This window comes from Schistocerca americana, chromosome 4 (genome assembly GCF_021461395.2).
Source record: "Schistocerca americana isolate TAMUIC-IGC-003095 chromosome 4, iqSchAmer2.1, whole genome shotgun sequence".
NCBI classification, from domain to species: Eukaryota; Metazoa; Arthropoda; class Insecta; order Orthoptera; family Acrididae; genus Schistocerca; species Schistocerca americana.
In genome coordinates this window covers 839,070,370-839,091,254 of record NC_060122.1, presented here as the reverse complement: position 1 = coordinate 839,091,254, position 20,885 = coordinate 839,070,370, and the positions used below count along the sequence as shown (strand labels likewise).

The window sequence follows — 20,885 nt, the reverse complement described above, 5'->3', positions numbered from 1 at the left end:
AAGTAAATTTGTACTCAGCTGAGGAACATTAAGTACATCCATCACCTTGATATTTATTTTCTCTCGGCCTGCCACAGCTTTAATGTGCGTGCAACTTGTCCCTTTAACGGGTAAATTTTCGTTGTTGACCTCGACAGCTTGTGAACTGGGAACTGACGCTACGAAATTTAAATCACGTGGATGGTTTGGCATGTGAGCTGACGCACCAGAATCCACAAACCAGTCTTTGTGTATAGCTTTAGTTGACGGCGGCATCATGAAGAATGTCTTATTACTGGTATTTTTACTTACTGATTTTTCCCTTCCTTTTTTTTACTACCACAATTTTTCGCTATGTGTCCATATTTGCTGCAGTTGTAACATATCGGACCCCTGGGATTGTGGTGTGAGCTGATTCGCTTGTCTTTTTTATTCGCCTGGAGAGCCACATCATTAACACACGAGTTGGCACACGCTTCATCCTTTACTTCCTGTAGTAATTTGTTTTTAATGGAATCGCCCGTTACCGGCGTGTTGGTGTTCTCTAAACCCATTATCACTGGTTTGTACTCATTAGGCAGACCAGCTAACAAGAAACATCCTACCCACTCGTCTTTCACTTCAAAGTTAAGATCATTCAATTTATTTGACGCTGAAATTATTCTCGGCACATGTTCTTCCACAGACGAACAGTTCATTAATCGTGTTGTTAAAAGCGTTCTCCACAAGCCTGTTCTTCGATAAAGTCCTGAATCCTCGTAAGTTTGTTTTAATTTATCCCACGCTTCTTTTGCAGATGACGTGCTCTGCAAATGCACATACATAGCAGGATCAACTGGTAAGATTATTTTGGCCCTTGCAGTGCATATCTTAATTTCATCTTCGATCTCACCCGTTACACACTGCCACAATTGTTTGTGCTGTAAATAAGATTTCATTGCAAATTTCCATGTATCGTAATTATCTCTTCCTTTCGGTTTTTCAATTAACGGCAACGAGCTAGTACTGACTGAACTCATGATATCAGCGTTCTGTATATGCGTCTAGATGTGACGAAAAAGACGTAGTTTTTATTCACTTCAAATAAACCGCTGGGTGACAGTGCCTGGGCCCATAACCTGTTGTTATTCAGCTTCAAATAAACACGCGGTTACGGTTTGAAAGTGAACATAAATGCTTTTATTAACACGCACATAAAGATGTAACACAAAGGTAAGCAAAACACAACCACGTTAATAGGAACGTCTGTAAAAGCGTTCGTAGCAACTGCAGCAAAGATAAATATGTAGCAGAGGCCGGCCGAAGTGGCCGTGCGGTTAAAGGCGCTGCAGTCTGGAACCGCGAGACCGCTACGGTCGCAGGTTCGAATCCTGCCTCGGGCATGGATGTTTGTGATGTCTTTACGTTAGTTAGGTTTAACTAGTTCTAAGTTCTAGGGGACTAATGACCGCAGCAGTTGAGTCCCATAGTGCTCAGAGCCATTTTTTTTTTTTTTTGTAGCAGAGGCATCGATTCTAAATGATGGCGTTCTATAGGTTGTAGAAATAACTGTGAGACTGCGCGCCATCTTTTGATAGAACTGTGTACTATAATGTGCGTCTTCGCTACTTTCAGCACAAACAATTAAATAAAGTTAATGTCAGAGCGGTGGCTGATAGGAGCTGCAGTACAGGCATTGACATGTACGGTCATTCTGTTGAGCCACCGCCTTATTTGTCAATTTAGTAGTAGTACAAATAGAGTTACCATAAGGAGTCGAGCGGCTATGGAAATGTCAAAGGTCGGAATTTTTCTCTGCATCACAAGGGTTGGATCCCCTCCTTTGAAGACGTCAGATTCCAGAGCCTGGGCTACCCTCAGGGTGAAATCTATGCTTTCGAAGCGCCTATTGCTGACAATCTGTCCGTTTCTCTGTCTGTCTGTTCGCCTGCCAGCCAATGTCGTGCGTCGCCATCGCCGCCGCCACTGTTGTCGTCCGTCTGTCCGTCCAACCACCTGCCTGCCTGTTCGCTGACCGGTGCTCACCGCCGCCTGCTGTCCGTCTGTCTGTCCATCTGACCGTCGTCCATCCATCTGTACGTCCATCCGCCATTGTCCGTCCATCTGTCCGTCCATCTGCCGCCGTCCATCGCCGCCGCCGTCTGCTGACAGTCCGTCCGCCGCTGTTCATCGCCGCCACAGCTTGCTGTCCATCCATTGCCGTCCGTCCATTGCTGCTGCCTGCTGTCCAACCGTCGCTGTCCGTCCATCGTGTGCCTTCCCACCTCCACTGTCATCTACACCTCCCCCTCTCCCTTTTCCACTATCACTTCTGGGAGTGCCGCCCCTGGCCTCCCTCCTCACACCTCGTCTCCCCTCCCTCCACTCACCCACTCCACCACTTCCCCACTTCCTCCCCTGCTGTGTATCCCCACATCTACACCCTTCTCCCAGCCTCCACACCCACAGCAGCTCCTAATCCTGCCCCTGTCCTCACATACACCTCCGATGCCACCTCTGCTGCCACCCCTCAGGTGGCTGACTTCCCCTTTCTCATCCCCTACCACTTCATCATCTGCATCCCCCGCACCCATCACGTCCCGCCGGAACACCGTCGCCACCACTGAACTGGCTGTTTCTCCCGGCACCTCCACCGCACCAATGGGATCTACCACCCACCCCCTCCCTCTCCTCCCCATCCCTCTCCCCTCCTCCCAGCCTACAGTCTCCAAAAAAACGCCAAAAGCACGTCATTGCTGACTCTGCTCCCACCACTTCCCACAAAAAGTCGCCACTCCTCCCCCTCCCCCTGTCGTCCCAATGAATACCATCCCTCCTCCAGCTATCCATAACCCAGCCCCACACCTTAGTCCTGTCGACCCCATACCCTCACCATAGATATATGAAACTATCTCCCTTGTGCTCCCATCTCTCAGCTCATACCTTGCAGGGACTCATCGAGTCCCCATCCCCCTCCTTTCACATGGACCTCCTCCATAAACTCCCCCGTGTTAATTTTGGCCCCCGTGCATCCCTGGCATAATTATGGCAATACGCGTCCTTACAGAATATTCCATATGTTTTCGCAATGAATATGAAGTGTTTTATCAAATAGGCCACAATGATATGTATAAAGACACACATCTAATTGTCCGATAACTATCCAGATGCATATAAAAAAGGTCATATCGGACATTTCATATGAGTCCTGGGGGATGCTGTACCGTTATACACAACCACCACCCCCGCTACTCTTACAAGTATTACTTGTATGAATGACTTCTAAATTTATACACCCTGTAGCGACGCTGCCGCGCGCTAATTCAAGCTCGCCGGTGTGTGTGTGTGTGTGTGTGTGTGTGTGTGTGTGTGTGGTGTGCGCGTGTGTCAGTGCAGTGCTGTGCGGTCGTAATTACTGTACACGACGTCTGTGTAGTTCCGCGCCCAATCTCTAGAGGCGCTGTGTTTTCTAGTTTTTATATACGTTCTGTTTATTATTATTATTCCTTGTTTTTTGAGTTAATTAGTAGTTCAGTGCCTCCTGGCTTGTGTGGACGAGTACTGTTTTCTCTCCAATAACTACGGAAGTTTTCCCAGGATTAAGGATCCTTCTGTAAAGGCCGGAAGCAAATTTTGTAACTCCGATCAGTCCATGCATGTCGGGAGTCGTCAGATACGCGCTCGCAATAAAGTTATTGTTGCTGAACTGAAGGTCTTTATTCTTCTGAATCACGTTAAGCAAAGGTCGGACAGCCACCAGTTTAGCTGAACCTGACAAGTGGTGACCCCGACGTGATCCAAGCAGAGACCGACGTGATTAAGAAGAAGCAGGCGTGAGCTATGTAAGTAACGAGCACATAATGACCGAACAGCAGGCCGTCTCCAGGATTGCAGTCCGTTTGCCGCCGTTCTGGCCCGACAACCTTGTACTCTGGTTCGCGCAGGCAGAGGCAAGTTTTTGCTGCGCTGGAATAACGGCCGAAGCAACTAAATTTGCGTTGATTGTGAGTCAGCTCGACCAACGTTACGCAGCCGAGGTGCAGGTCATAATCACAGCACCGCCCGAGACTGGAGCTTATGCCAGGCTAAAATCAGAGTTGATCTGACGGATGGCCGCGTCACAAGAGGACCGGATACGTCAGGAGCTGACACAGGAAGAAACTGGCGACAGGAAGCCTTCTCAATGCCTGAGACATCTACGCAGCAAAGTGGACGCCGTTACTGTGCCAGACAGTCTGCTCAGAAGGCTGTGGAGCAGTAGGTTGCCGCCGCAAATAAAAGCCATAATCGCCTCACAAACGGACATGCCACTGGATGACGTGGCGCAGCTAGCAGACCAGAATCAGGACGCGATACCACCGGCTCAGGTCAGCGCAGTCGCGGCGTTGGACAGCAGTACAAACAGTACCGCGTCTGTAGCATGGGCCGACAACGATTCACTCGCGGCCAAGGTTGAGCTTCTGTGCGCCCAAGTCAGTGCACTGCTGGCACGTGACGACGACGACAATAGAAGAACCCGATACAGACGGCGGCGTTCGAGAAGCAGATCTTCCGGCAGTACTACCACTCCGCAAGGCGAGGTACTGTTGTGCTGGTACCACCGACGATTCGGCGTTCAGCAAGGAAGTGAACATCGCCATGCTCGCACTCAAACACCACTGGCGGTCGACAATATGCGCAACCGACTGCCAGTTATCCTCCAAGCGCCTGTTTGTTACCGGAAGGAGTTCCGGCGTAAAGTTTTTAATTGACACTGGGTCGGACCTGAGTGTCATACCACGAACAGCCATACATCGTTGCCGGCCGCCAACTGCCTTCCGTCTGATGGCTGCCAACAATTCTTCCATCGCAACATATGGCACACAAAGGATGGAGCTTAATCTCGGCCTACGTCGCCCGTACGAGTGGAATTTTACAGTGGCTGACGTCACGGAGGCGATTGTTGGGGCTGACCTCCTGGCGCACTGCCACCTGCTGCCAGACGTCGTGAACGCACACTTGGTAGACAGCTTCACTGGCTTAGCAGTCACGGGTTTCCGTCGCAATGCACGGTGCCAAGTTGGTCCATGCTACGGAGGGTGAGTACACTGAATTACTGCTTAACTATCCGAACTTGACCAGGCCGCCCGGCGCTCCCAGGTTCACACCACATGACACGGTGCATCGCATTCAAACGACTGATGGTTCCCCAGTAGCATGCCGACCTAGGCGTCTCGCTCCGGACCGATTGTCGATAGCGAAGGCAGAATTCGACGCCATGATTCGTGAGGGCATAATGCGGCCATCTAAGAGCCCGTGGTCCTCCGCATTATATCTTATTCCAAAGAAGGGTGGAGCTTGGCGGCCATGTGGAGGCTACCGTGCGCTTAACGCGCGAACAGTGCCGGACAGATATCCCGTTCCGTTACTGAGGGATTATAATCACGCTTTACATGGTGCCACGGTGTTCACGGTTATGGACTGCGCCAAAGCGTATACACAGATTTTGGTGGACAATGACGACATTCCAAAGACTGCAGTAATAACGCCTTTAAGGTTATTTGAAAGCAAATTTATGACTTTCGGTTTACGCAATGCCGCTCAGACCTGGCAAAGGTTTATAGACTCGGTTCTCCAGGGGCTGCCGTTTTGTTTCGCCTACCTGGACGATGTGTTAGTGTTCTGTGCCTACCATGAACAACACCGACAACATCTGAGAGAGATTTTCGAGCGATTGCAGCGTTACGGTGTCGTCTTGAACGTCGACAAGTGTGTTTTTGGGCAGTCACAGGTGAAATTTCTTGCCCATAAGATTTCTGCTGAAGGCTCTCTTCCTCTGTCCGAGAAGGTGGACGCTATCTTGCAGCTACCCCGACCAACTAAGATCAAAGAATTACGTCGTTTTTTGGGGATGCTCAATTTTTATCGACGACACCTTCCCCACGCTGCGGAGCTGCAGAAACCTTTGACGGCGGCATTACCAGGCCCTAAAGTAAATAGCAAGTCTCTGATACAGTGGACATGTGTTCTGCGTTCGAGGCAACAAAGAAGAGCATGGCCGACGCGGCGCTTCTCGCACACCCACGGCTCGACGCGCCACTAGCAACTGTCGTGGACGCGAGCCAGATGGCGATCGGAGCTGCGTTAGAACAATGGTCGGACAACGCGTGGCAGTCACTGGCATATTATTCCCATAAGCTTTCTCCTGCACAGAGAAAATGGAGCACATATGACCGTGAGCTCCTGGCGGTATACCAAGCAGTGAAATATTTTCGCCCCCAAGTGGAAGGGCGAACTTTCACGATGTATACAGACCACAAGCCACTCACGTTTGCCTTCCGTCAGAATAGTGTCAACTGCTCTCCCCGTCAATTTCATCACCTTGAGTTCGTGGCCCAGTTTACTACCAACATTAGACATATTTCTGGGATCGACAACATTGTTGCGGATTACCTATCACGGATCAGCAGTGTTTCCAGTACCATAAACTTTCCTGCACTGGCACAGGCACAGAGAGACGATGAAGAACTCCTTGCCTATGTTAAAGATACAGCTTCCGCATTGAAACTGAAACTCGTTGATGTTCCGGGGGAAGATGCACAGCTATACTGCGACGTATCTCGCGGTTGACCTCGTCCCTTTCTGACGCCGGCTTCGAGAAGACAAGCCTTTGATACAGTACAACGATTGTGCCATCGAGGGGTACGCCCGACATTCCGCTTAGTATCGCAACGTTTCGTGTGGCCGGGCATGCAAAAAGACTGCCGCGAGTGGGTCCGTTCTTGTCTTCAGTGCCAACACTGCAAGATTAACCGTCATGTACACACACCGATCGGTGACTTTCCTGATACCACCGCCCGCTTGGCCCACGTTCATTTGTATGTAGTCAGACCACTTCCACCTTCGAACGGACAAAGATATCTGTTTACAATGATGGACCGTTTTACACATTGGCCGGAGGCAGTGCCGGTGGATAATATCACAGCAGACACATTAGCTTCCGCTTTTTCAATGACTTGGTTGGCAAGATTTGGGTGCTCATTACATATTACCACTGACCGCGAACGGCAATTTGAATCAGACCTGTTCTCACAGCTGGCCGAGTTCTGTGGTTGCACCCACCATAAGACCACAAGTTATCACCCAGGAAGCAACGGAATGATCGAACGCTGGCGCCGTTGTTTGAAGGCCGCGCTGATGTGCCACGAAGAAACCTGGACAACCGCACCACCAGTGGTCTTGTTAGGCTTACGGACGACTTTCAAACCAGACCTGGGGTCGTCAGCGGCAGAACTGGTTTATGGAGAAACACTGCGCCTTCCTGGTGACTTTGTAGACGCTGAGGCCACGGAGACAGTTGCTACTGGCCAACCGGATTTCTTGCGACGCTTGAAGAACCATGTATCAAAGATTCGTCCTCCGAAGGCCACATGTCATGGCAAGCCGCCCACTTTCATGCACCAGGACCTGGAACAATGTCGTCACGTCATGTTCCGCACTGAGGGCGTTAAACCGCCTCTACAAGCCCCTTATTCTGGTCCATATGAAGTGCTACAGCGCAGTGCCCACACCATGGATATACTAGTGAACGGCAAAACCACAACTGTTGCGTTGAATTGGGTTAAACCTGCGTGTGTTTTTCCGGACGCCCCACTAGCTGCTGCACCTCGTCCTAGGCGTCCACCTACCGCTGTTCCAGACACTAGCGCCACATCTCCGGCGCCGGCTCTTCAACATCCGCCGCCCAACACAGCACAACATCGGCCTGCTGGCGCTGTTCCTCCTCCGACGAGGACGACCCGTTCTGGACGTCGGGTGCACTTTCCGGCGCGGTATCTCGACGCCGACGCTCCGCTTCCGCCCAGGGGGCTGATGTAGCGACGCTGCCGCGCGCTAATTCAAGCTCGCTGGTGTGTGTGTGTGTGTGTGTGTGTGTGTGTGTGTGTGTGTGTGTGTGTGTCAGTGCAGTGCTGTGCGGTCGTAATTACTGTACATGACGTCTGTGTAGTTCCGCGCCCAACCTCTAGAGGCGCTGTGTTTTCTAGCTTTTATATACGTTCTGTTTATTATTATTATTATTATTCCTTGTTTTTTGAGGTAATTAGTAGTTCCGTGCCTCCTGGCTTGTGTGGACGAGTACTGTTTTCTCTCCAATAACTGCGGAAGTTTTCCCAGGATTAAGGATCCTTCTGCAGAGGGCGGAAGCAAATTTTGTAACTCCGATCAGTCCATGCATGCCGGGAGTCGTCAGATACGCGCTCGCAATAAAGTTATTGTTGCTGAATTGAAGGTCTTTATTCTTCTGAATCACGTTAAGCAAAGGTCGGACAGCCACCAGTTTAGCTGGACCCGACAACCCAATCAAAAAAATTAAAAAAGTTTTCTTTTCTTAGCTGTCACTCCAGTCACTGGTTCACATTGCACATCTTAAGGAATTGACAGCTCACAGTCATCAGTCCTTTTGCGCTGTCCATCTTGTGTCTGCAACCCCTCTTTTTCTGGCAGTCTCTATGCTGCAATAGCACAGTCTACTACTAGTTTCACAGTTTTTAATTTTCACTTCCAGGTCAGGTAAAGATCTAGGATACAGTTCTCTAGGTAGGAACAGGGATGAACCCATTACTCAAGGTACTCGTGTAGGTTACAATTAAGGTCACATCATGTATGAATATATGAAAAGCATTCACATATTACCCCATACTATCAGCATATTTACAACCAAAATCACACTAAATTAAGCATCTCTAAACTGTAAAGATTTAGCTATATACAGATTAAAGTCAATGAACCAAAAATGAATTATATATGTATCCTTTCACTTTGATTAATATTACAGATTACAGTATATTTAATTATTCAATTATAGAGTATATTTGACCCCCCCCCCCCCACACACACACATCACATTTAACTCTTTATCATATGAAACAAACTCACGGACTGCTCATCATTATACCATCTCTTGTAATAACAAACTTTGTGTCACAGTGTAACTTGTCCATTTTGTAACACATGTACATCTTTACCACCGTCCATTTGTTCATCTCATTAGCAAATTCATAAAATCAATACCATGCCTGTAATTCTCAAAGATGCACCCACAAATCAAATACATGCTTTACAGAGTATAACTACAATAATTGGTCAATCACAATTTTAGGAAAGTCAAATTTATTTTGCAGTTTTCAGGTACAAATTATTCCTCAAATAATGTCACTCAATAGGCACATTACATAGAGAAAACTTATACTAGAGAGAATGGATAGTATTTTAAGTAAGAGAGAACTTCATTAGAGGTTTATAGATGAGTAAAAGATGTAGCAATTGAAACCTAATCGAAGAAAATAGAATGCTACATAACTCAGAGACCTAGTGATCACCATGCACTTCACACAAAGATGTGTCTCCTGAAGGCTTTTACATCATCTTCATTTTTCTTGGTGTTTGACACTTATTCCATATGGTTTGAAAAAAAAAATTGTTTGTGAGGTTTCAAATTAAGTCTACATTCTTAATTTTTCACTTTTTCTGGTTTCTCACTAAACACATCTTTGTATTCCCACAACAAACTACCTAACTGATCTGTCTGTTCTTCATCTAGACTCCCAGCCTCTTTTAGTTTGGTGGACACTAATTCAGCATACTTGTCTTCACTGCATTTTCTTCCTTGTCTTCCTCGTTAATGTCAATTTTTTTCATTTACAAATTATTGGCTGCACAATTTCTCTTACTTGTCTGAATTTTACTTAGAGGTGCATCAGGTGATTGCTTAATGTCATGTCCCTCTTTTACACACCGTCTACTTTTCCCAGAACTGATCTCACTGTAAGCCTGCTGATTGGTTCTACATTCCCAGTTGGAATGCATTTCTTCACAAATAATCTTGATGACCCTTTTTACTTTGTCACTGTCACTATAACCCTTGTAAGTATCCCATAAAGTTCCTAGGATCACATCTAAATCATAATGTCCATCCACATGTTCCTCATCTGATAATACCTTCCCAGATTCCACTGGTACAATCTGGATCTCATATTCTTCACAAATACTAATGACATCATCTTCCTCACCATTAATTAAATCTTCTTTGACTTCCATATACACCATGCTGTCTAATTCCTCCTCCCATTCATCATTGCTACTGTCACGTTCACTATCAATATCGCCACACATGCTATCATCTCGAATACTAGGCACTTCTACGACATCTTTACAGTGATCAGCTGAATTGTTGACAAGTACACCAGTGCAAGTATCATCACATAAGTGTTTAACAATGATAGATTCTTCCTCCGTTAATTTACCATGAGGATTATTATCAGAACCAACATTTTCTTCGCAAACTGCTTTGCCACACTGATTATATAGACTTGAGATAATTTCCTCCTCTAACAGAACCTCTTCAACATTGTTACAGATACTATTACTTCCATCTGCTACACTTTTGTTCATACTTTTACAGAATTTACTGTTAGACTGTAATGTGCTAATCTGATGTGCTCTTCATACATGATTTCCGTCATCTCCACTCCAATATCTTCGATTACTCTGTCCTCTGTAATTATTTTCGATTTTTCTAGGACGGTGGTGTTTAGCCTGATTTTGGTACTTATTTCTCGCCCCAATCTGACAAGCTTCCAATGAGGTGTCTGTCAGTTTAAATTGCCTTGTCTTGATTGATGATTATCCGATTGTCTGTTATTATTCTCCCAAGGTCGAACCCTGTTGTCATATCCTCTGTTTCTATTCCCATTTCTATGGTTGATCCATCTATTATCACTTCTATTGTAACCACTATTATTATTATTCTGATTTTCAGTCACTCCTATCTTGATTCCTGCTCTGATTCCACCCCCCAGGTGGTTGATTGCCAAATCTGACATTCTTAACCACTCATTTCTCTCAAAGACTCTATCCAGTTTATCTGCATATCTCAAGAACTGATCTACAGAGTCGTCTGGCCCATAAATCTACTCCCACTGTACTGAAACTTCCTGGCAGATTAAATGTGTGTGCCCGACCGAGACTCGAACTTGGGACCTTTGCCTTTCGCGGGCAAGTGCTCTACACTCCGCTGCAGAGTGAAAACCTCATTCTGGAAACATCCTACTGTACTCTTTTTCGGTAATCTTTTTGAGGCATTTCTTTGTATTTGTTGTTCAAAAGGTTTGTCTAAGTGTGCTGATTTCCTCAATTGGTTTTCACAAAAACACTTCAAGCTACCATCACCTTCCCTGTACATTCCACCATTCAAAAACTCGTTCTTAATCCTAGCTTGCTCAGATTCTGACCAAAAACTTATTTAAGAATTTTCTTTCAAATTCATCATATACATGGTAGAATTAACATTCTGATTGGCCCATGACATTGCTTCTCCATCCAACAATCTCTTAAGAAATTTAATTTTAACATTGTATGGCGTGTCATTACTAAAATTATCTTGACAACACTGTAAAAAATCAACAGGATGCAATTTACCATCTCCTGGAAAGCATTTTATACGTATGCCACCCCATACACAATTAATATTGCTAACAAAATTTCTTTGCATTACACCCTATAGTAGTTCTACAACTTTCTTACTTCAATCTACAACATTACTTTTACACAAATCTATTTTTTCATCATACTTTAGTTCAACATTACCTATTTGATTGGAAATGTCTGTAAGTTTTAGCTCAGAGTTCCTTTTGTAAGATTCTACTTTCTCTTCTAACAGTCTCATAGTCTGAACAACCTCTACTTTAAATTTAGAATTTTCTACTTCTACACGTTTATATGGTTTTTCGAATCTCTCCTTGTGTTTGGACAACTCTTGTGTGAAATTAGTTTCTAATATCTCTAATCTCCACTTTTATAGTCCTGTCTTCCTCAGTTGCGTGTAATATTACGGTATATTAATAATTTTTACTTATGGACCGTCTGACAGCAACTGAATAAAACACAATTTTAGTGCCATACGCGTTTCGCCTTTATTTTCTGCAAGGCATCATCAGTGGCCTGGAATACGTACATATGTTAGCTATTCTATTTGCATTTTTGTCATTGTGCCTATAGGTTATAAACAGTTCTGGTGGTTGGTATTTCCTATTAAGTAGTAAAGTTTTGAACTGTACTTCCAGGTTGCGTGGATAATTTCCTGCATATTACGCTCCTGTTGCATTTTTGGTGTTGTTCTTCTTCTTATGAACGCCAATTTGCGGTTTTTTCCCCCATTTCACAACACTATGCACTGAACGTTTGTTTTAAAGCAATATTTTGGTTTCTGTTGCCGACTGTCAAATGTTTTTGCCAAAGATCGAATGTTATTGCCAAACCTATGAGTGTAACTATTGAAGTATCTGTGGTCTGTTTGTGTATGCATTTGTGTGTGCGTTTGTGTATGTGTGTGTGTGTATGTGTTTGTGTGTGTGTTTTGGTGTGATATATATTTTTTGTGCTGTGTGTGTGTGTGTATGTGTGTATTTACATTTTAAATATGTGTATTTACATTTGTGTGTATTTACATTTTAAATGTGTGTATTTACATTTTAAATGTAAATGTATTTACATTTTAAATGTGAAACCACATGAACACCAACACACATTCCATCCACGCTTAGTTAACCTAACAGAGACAGAACTACACGAAAATGAAAAAATGCTCTTGGAAAAAGGTTTGAAACACTGCACCAATAGCAAAGTGAACAATCAATACATATAAAATCTCATAGTAGAAACCGAACACATCCTTACACGTGAAGAACAACAAAATAATTGTGAAATAAACATAGGACTGACAAGAGAACTAGTAAAAGAAGAAATAAAAGGCATAATAAAACAAACACAGTAGACACACAATAAGAACAAACAAACAGAAGCAGCTGCTATGAAAAGGTTAAAACAAAAGTTAACGGACAATAACGTATTAATAACAAGAGCAGACAAGGGAAATGTAACAGTACTCATGGATAAAGAGCAATACATCACAAAAACCAAGGAATACATAAACACCAACGCCATACAAAAACTGAAGTCAGATCCAACTACACGATTCCAGGCAAATGTGAAACAAACACTGAAAAACATTGAACACACACTCACAGACAAAGAGAAATACTACTTAACACAGAAAAACCCACAAGCACCAACACTCCGCAGTCAACCGAAAGTACATATAGACGGAATGCCAATGAGAGCTGTTATCAACTTCAAGAAAGACCCAACATACCGCCCCAGATCACGTAAGAAACAGATTGACCGTCCTTACGGCGGAACAGGCAACCGTAAAAATAGTTTTCCCGTCGGTCAACAGATGTCGCAGGCGACGCTACAATGCTAACTGACCTGTCCACGTCGCGGAATTGGCAACGCTGTATCTTCAGTGACGTGAATGACGCTGATTTGTGTTCGGCTAGAGGGCTGCGCGCGAAATGCATTCGCCACACAGCTGACTGTAGACCATGATCGGCTATGGTTTTTCCCGAGTTTTCAATCGAAGAATGTAGATTAGTTCCTGTAATTCCACAAACCAAGTTTATTTCTACTGTAGGGATACTTCTCACAATCACATGCGAAATGAAAAGTAATACACAATCTGCTCTCGCGCAGACATGTTACTATAAGCAGTGTTATTTTCGAGTGAAAGCTGTGTGAGGATTATTATCGCACAGATAAAAAAAATTAAAATAGACAGCATCTATAGTTTGCATGCTATACTCGTTCTCTTCTATCCTCCTCCCTTCAGTCCAGTATAAACGTTTGTTCACATGTATAAACGAATGGCACTGAACATTGGCGAATTATCTATGAATACTCATTTGCAGCAGTGTAAACGAGGTTTTACACTCGATCACTTCGTTCGCTCTAGTATATACCATGATATAGAGGGACCGATGACCTAGCAGTTAGATGATGTCTATTATTCATTTATTTCATTGTTGCGATCTCAGTTCTAGAGCCATTTTCAAGTACCAAGGGAAAGGTCTTGTAAGGTAATGCTTCTTAAATGGTTTACCAAATGCTACCACACTATGCTTTGCGTTTTGTTATCCATATCTTATATTGGTTTCAGTTTTCACATTGCACACAAAAATGCCTCTACAGCCAAAATTACGATAGTGAAGTGAATAAACAGTTTAAAAAAAGTCCAAATCGCAGCAGAGATTTCACTTAAAAATTATATGATATGATTCTTGTACAGGAAGGGCTGCCACGTTATATCAGAATATAAGATCGACAAAATTTAGATAGGATCGAATGCTTAGGGATCTTTATTTATTCTTACTCGTAACTAATTTATAGATTTACCTGAATTTAAAATCCACTCGCGTAATCTTTCTTTATTTTGGATGGGAATCTGAACATTTTCAGTTCAGGATTTGTTCGTCTACTCCTTCCACAGTTGATATACTCGCAGGCCCTCGGCATGACGACTCGATCCACTACCACCGGTATGTCAGAAACAGCTGTACTTCACAGACGCCAAATAGTGGAAAGCTGCACGCGTTCGGCCGATGTTGCCACATATTTCACAGAACGGAATGCCATCTAGTGGTTGATTCCACAAGTAAGGGCGTGATGCTGCTGCCGCCTGGTGGCCGTTCCCTGACAAGGGTTGCCTGCTAGACCAAGCGATTGGGCAATCTCTTTCTTACGTGATCTGGGATACCGCATAGCCAAACACCTCCAAAAGTTAGTTACAAAACACTATAAAGAAGAAAACAACAAAACAGTGATAAACACAGGAAACCTAATAGAAAACATACAGAACATACAGGTACCACACGCAGCATCACTGATTTCATTCGATATAGAAAATATGTATACCTCCATCCCTATCACAGAAACAATAGAAATCATAGAACAAAATCTCTCATCCCACAGCAACCACACCACAGACGCAATAAAAGAAATAACAGATATGCTCAGACTGACAACTGAACAAAACTACTTTCAGTTTGAGAAAGAACATTATCTACAAACTGATGGACTGCCTATGGGATCCCCAATATCAGGAACACTAGCAAACATTTTCATCAGTCACCTAGAAAATCAGATATTTGATAAGATAACAACAAATGAAAGTTTCAAAATCATATATTGGTACAGATACGTGGATGACATTATTTGTCTGGTAGATGAGCTAAGTGAAATAATAGATGAACATCATTCAGAAATAAACAAAGCCCATCAGAACATAAAATTCACACTTGAAAAAGAAAAAGAAAATCAAATAAATTTTCTTGACATTACAATTAAAAAAGAAAATGGTAAACATACAGTTAACATCTTTAGAAAACCAAGAGCCAAAGACACAATAATACATTCCACATCCAACCACCCCCACAGCCAGAAACTTGCAGCACTAAGACATATGTTACATAGATTAAACAGAATCCCACTCAGCAAGAGAAACTATGAACAAGAAATGAGTGCAATCATACAAATAGCTAGGAACAACGGGTATGGCACACATGTGGTACACAAGCTCAATCAAAAAATAAAAACACAAATAAAAAACAAACACAACAGTTCCACAATACAAAAGAACTCACAAGCTGAAAACTTACAAACACACTCAACAAACACACACAATGACAACACCACACAGAAAAGAACCAGATGGTACACCATGACCTACACACATAAACTAACACACAGTTGCAAACATGCTAAAGAGACAGGGCTTCAAAATAGCATATAAGCCTGGGCAAACCCTTCAATCACACCTAAGCCAGCCAGCTACCATGAGAGGCAAATTCCAACACTCAGGAATATATAATCTTGAATGTCAAAGTTGTGATGCAGTATACATAGGCATGACATGCAGGAATTTTCAAACAAGATACAAAGAACATAACAGATGTTGGAAGTATGAAACAAACCATTCCACATCTGCAGAGCATTTAAAACACTACAACCATCATCCTACAAACATGGAAAAAGAAATGAAAATAATGAGAATAAGCAACCATGACAAACATCTTATACAAATGCAAGAAAACTTCCACATCCAGAAAGCCATAGCAGAAAACAAACATGTAATAAATGAACAAACACACATCAGCACAGGCTCCCTAATACACTTAGTAAAGTAACCGCAAATTGGCGTTCATAAGAAGAAGAACAACAACACCAAAAATGCAACAGAAGCGTAATATGTAGGAAATTGTCCACGCAACCTGTAAGTACAGTTCAAAACATTACTACTTAATAGGAAATACCAACCACCTGAACTGTTTATAACCTATAGGCACAATGACAAAAATGTAAATAAAATAGCTAACATATGTACGTGTTCCAGGCCACTGATGATGCCTTGCAGAAAATAAAGACGAAACGCGTATGGCACTAAAATTGTGTTTTATTCAGTTGCTGTCAGACAGTCCATAAGTAAAAATTATTAATGTACTGTAATCTCTAATCTTCCTTCTACTGCTCCTACAAGAGTATTGAGTTCACCCTGCCGTGTCTCAACAGTAATTTTTAGTGCTGCCAAACCCTCCTGGATTTCCCTTATCTGATAAGTATTTTCACTTAATTGCTGACTCAAGTGTTGGCTTTGCTGACCAAGATCCTGCCTTATCTTTCCCATGTGTTCCTTTGCTTCGTGCCTAATCTGCCCCATCTGCTCTTTCGCTTCTTTCATATGCTGCATTAATATCATTAACAAATCATCTCCGCCTATTCTTCCCTGTGGAATTGGAGTACTCGTGGCGACATTTTCACTGGAACCCTCACCACCAAAGTTCCGATCTATACTGGGCGATAGTTCACTGATACTTGCTCCTAGGTACTAAGTGTTTTTCATTTCCTGATTACAAGTTTTTCCTCACTCATTTTTACCTTGTCGTTATTGGCCATGTTAAATTTCAAAATATAAAAACTTTCCACACAAATGTTTGTCACTGTCACAAGACTATTCAGTTAAAAAGATAAACTGTTACTCATCTGATGGTTGATGGTGTTGTTTGAGAATCTGGTTCTTTTTATCCACATCAACTCTTTCCTTGTGGCAACATCCATTCGTTTTGTGCATCCATAACATAAAATTATTCAAGACAATTTATGTTTGGCATTCGTCTTATGTTCACATGAAACAGTCACTTGTTAGACATATTTCCACATTTCAAACATCGATCACAGCACAACTCCACCATTTGTAACAATTCATGTTGACTGCACAGACTTCATTGATCTCTCTGAGCTCCAAAAGTAACTTCAAAACTGACTCCTCGCAGCATCGCTGCATCGCTTTCTAGAGAATTTTAACACTTACTTCCAAAATAAAGTATTATTAATTTTGTACAATTTTGATGTTACAATTAAAATTTACAAAAGTACAGAAACTGATGCTACAGCTGAATAAGGCATAAAATACAATATTGAATGACAGTCTTTTATGGTAATATCTTTAGTTTTCCATAAGAAAATCATTCTGAACTTTAATTACAATAATCTCTCATATTATTTTAGTTACATAATTAATTACAGTTTGGATTTGGTTGCTAATATTTAATGGTAGCACAGAGCTCGTACTTTATCCTATTACATACATAAAACTCACAAATAAGGTCTCAAATTTTGGAAATTGGGAAACTGTGAGATGTAAACAAATGGAGAGTTAATTAGATGAAGACATAAAAATAAATAATAAATGAAAATACATCGCTTGGTAATAATTGTTTGTCAAGATAGTGAGGTCTTCTGTTACTGGATTTTAGAGTACCAATTTGTTAATTAGAAGCATTGATTTTTCATGGTAACATCTCTGCAATCTCTAGTAATTTATTTCTAAGGACTTATTACTTCAATTTCTTGATTAGTTACTTAATTTAGTATATGTACATAGTGTTATCAATAACAACAATCCACTGATAATCATGACAATGCGCATCCGTCAAGAACATTCCACACACTTTCACAATGAATATCAATATTTTTATCAAACAGGACAGAATGATATGTATAAGGACACACATACAAGGCCTTAGGAAGTACTGAATTGTCCAATAACTAAAAAGATGGTATCAGACATTTCATATGAATTTTGGGGAACGCTATATCATTATTATCTCTTGAAAGTTGACTGTACCAACAAGAACACAGTCATACACGAGTGTGGGAATGAATCCACCCACATTTTGAATTTTCTCCATAGATTTCTCATCACACACTCAATGGATAGGTAACTTCCTGTCTAGCTTTCAAGTTGAATCCTGAAACATTATTTTATGTACTACATATGCTGTCCAATATCTCCCTCACATCACATGGCATTTGGTTTGCCTATCTATATCGAAAAAAATAAGTATTCAGTGTCTATGTTAGAATGGATTGAAAAGTGCTCACACATATGGTACATTAATAAACAGAGCTAAACGCAATGAAAAAATAAATGAATTAGTAATGTAATACACACATTTATACTAAAGATATTTGAAAGTAACATTGACTTTGTAGTTAGTATATTGAAAGAAATTATGTACAAAAGGAAGACAAATTGGACTGCACTGATGCACCATCAGACAAATGCGTACAAAATGAGACATGGACCACAGTCCATGATGTAATGACATAAGAATTCTGTATTTAACATAGACTTGTTTTTTGTTCGACAAATGAAATTTCAAAATACTGTTCCTAATATTTACAGCATACATGAATAAATTGAGTCTTCACTCAATTTACCACAATAGTTGTGACTTTACCCAAAAGAGTTCATGAGAATTAAATTAAATGACTTTCTGCAAAGTACACAAGAATAATAATAATAATAATATCACTAAAAGCGTTCCAAAATACGAAATCTGTTACTAGATATATAATGGCATTGTCACATTTCAAAATTATGAAAGGAACTACCCATTTAGTCAAATGTATCAAAATCTAAAGCACAAATCCATTAGATATCAGAATTATATAGTTGTATGAACCCGCAAATATAGTTTGGCAGAGGCTTGGACTCCGTCAAGATAAGGCAGAACTTTGGAAATCGCATCATCTTACTTACCAAATCCCTGAAAAAGGAAAAACAAAAAAAATAGATACTTATGGATCATGTGTACAAGCCATCAGTACAGTGATGCTGCATAATCCAGACAACTTCTTAGATTTAGGATACACAAGTCTGCATGCATTAGGATGCAGATTTTCAACAATTTCAAATGGTCCTATATAAATAACGAAAAATTTCTTTATCTCAGAAGTCAACACTTCAGATTTCTCTTTGGCTTTCACCAACACAACATCTCCATCCTCAAACTTAGAAAATCTAACTTTACCATCATGTCTCTGCTTTCTCCTATCCCCCTGCTTTTTCATCATCTTCCTGACCCACTGTTCTCTCTCATGCGGTGACAGAATTTTACATGGCGGAAATTCTACAAGCTCAGAAATAAAGCTAGCTGGTCTGTGATTAAACATGATTTCAAATGGTGAAAAACCTCCTGAATAATGTTGTAAGCTTTTCACAATATACTCAAAATTGCTAACATAATATATCCAAATATCTTTCCTCAGAATTACTCGACAGATGGGACACAGAGGTTAGAATACACCTTATTTTAACATGATTGACAAAATTTTTCCAAGCTTGTGATGTAAACTAAGAACCATTGTCCGATAAATTTTTTTTTAGGAATACCCACCTGATGAAAATATGTGTTTTGAAACTTGCTTACTGGTAGCTTTCTTAAGAGGAAGCAGCCTTATGAACTTTTAAAATACATCAACCACCACAAAAACATAACAAAATCCATTCTTAGACTGAGGCAAAGATCTATAGATGTCCACAGACATGAGGTCTAGGTCACTATTACGCAGTATGTTTTGCATTTGATCTCTACTTGTTTGATTAGTTACCGTCACTCTTTGACATCTATCACAGCTGCAGTCTTCTTCTTGACTCTTCTCCCAATTTATTTATTTATTTATTCTCCGTGGACAAATACAAGGATTTGTTTTGGATGTTTACATATTGATCATTTCCTCATATAACATTGTGGGAGACAATTATATACGATAGGTCTATCAGATAAAAAATTATGTTGCTTTTTTTTTGTACATGTAAATACTACTTATACAAATGAAAGTATTCTACTCCTCTGAGAGGAATTTCTTAATGCTATAAAAACACTTATTGCTGAGGAACTTCTTCAAGGTAATTTCAAAGCAGCTCCCATTAAGCATTTTAAATTTTTTGGAAGTTTGTTATAAAATTTTATCCCTATGTAATATGGGCTCTTGTCTGCACTTTTTGTATTATTTCTTTCCAGGTGATATTCGTCATCCCTCATAGTATTATACATATGCACTTCTCTATTTAAGTGATTGTACTGCTTGTATTTTAGCATCAGCTGAACAGTTTTATAAATGTGTAGTGATGGGAGTGTTAGTGGTTTCTTAATTTTAAAAATTGCTTTTTAAAACTCATTATATCTAAGCTTACACATGACCCTAACTGCCTTTTTTTGAAGGATGAATACCCTATTTACATGCTTGGGAGCAGCACACTCCTATACTTCAATTCCATATGTGAGGTATGGATATACTAAAGCATAGTAGAGTATACTTATTTGCTCATATTTAAGAAATTGTGACATTGTCCATACTGCATAAATTGATTTGCTAAGTTTTTGGCATAAGAAATCGATATGATGCTCCCAAGAGAGATGCTGATCTAACATTATGCCAAGGAAGGAAGTTTTGTCTTTCAATTTTATTTCTGAACCATCATCAGTCACAACACCCCATTGCATTTCATCTTGTTTGTGGTGTATTTGAAATTCCATTAGATTTGTTTTATTGATGTTTAAGCTTAAGTGATTAGTTGTGTCATCTGCATAGTTAAATATCTTGTGTGACCTGATATCTGTCTTGTAGGTATGACTGCACGACTTTTGGCTATTCCTTTAATACCATAAGTTTCCAGTTTCTCAAGTAGCAACTCATGAGATACTGTGTCG

General features: G+C 41.4%; 2 protein-coding genes across 2 annotated transcripts; one reads left to right on the top strand and one right to left on the bottom strand.

Annotated features, from left to right (window-relative positions):
* Window positions 1–287: 287 nt before the first annotated feature.
* Window positions 288–2,552, bottom strand: LOC124613848. The gene is made up of 2 exons (XM_047142572.1): window positions 2,349–2,552; window positions 288–470 (listed from the first exon to the last, which is right to left on the bottom strand). The coding sequence occupies exons 1-2, from the start codon at window positions 2,550–2,552 to the stop codon at window positions 288–290; spliced, it is 387 nt and encodes a 128-aa protein (XP_046998528.1).
* Window positions 2,553–2,778: 226 nt separating this feature from the next.
* LOC124613847 lies at window positions 2,779–8,588 on the top strand. The gene is made up of 3 exons (XM_047142571.1): window positions 2,779–2,827; window positions 7,208–7,769; window positions 8,504–8,588. The coding sequence occupies exons 1-3, from the start codon at window positions 2,779–2,781 to the stop codon at window positions 8,586–8,588; spliced, it is 696 nt and encodes a 231-aa protein (XP_046998527.1).
* The last annotated feature ends 12,297 nt before the right edge of the window (window positions 8,589–20,885 follow it).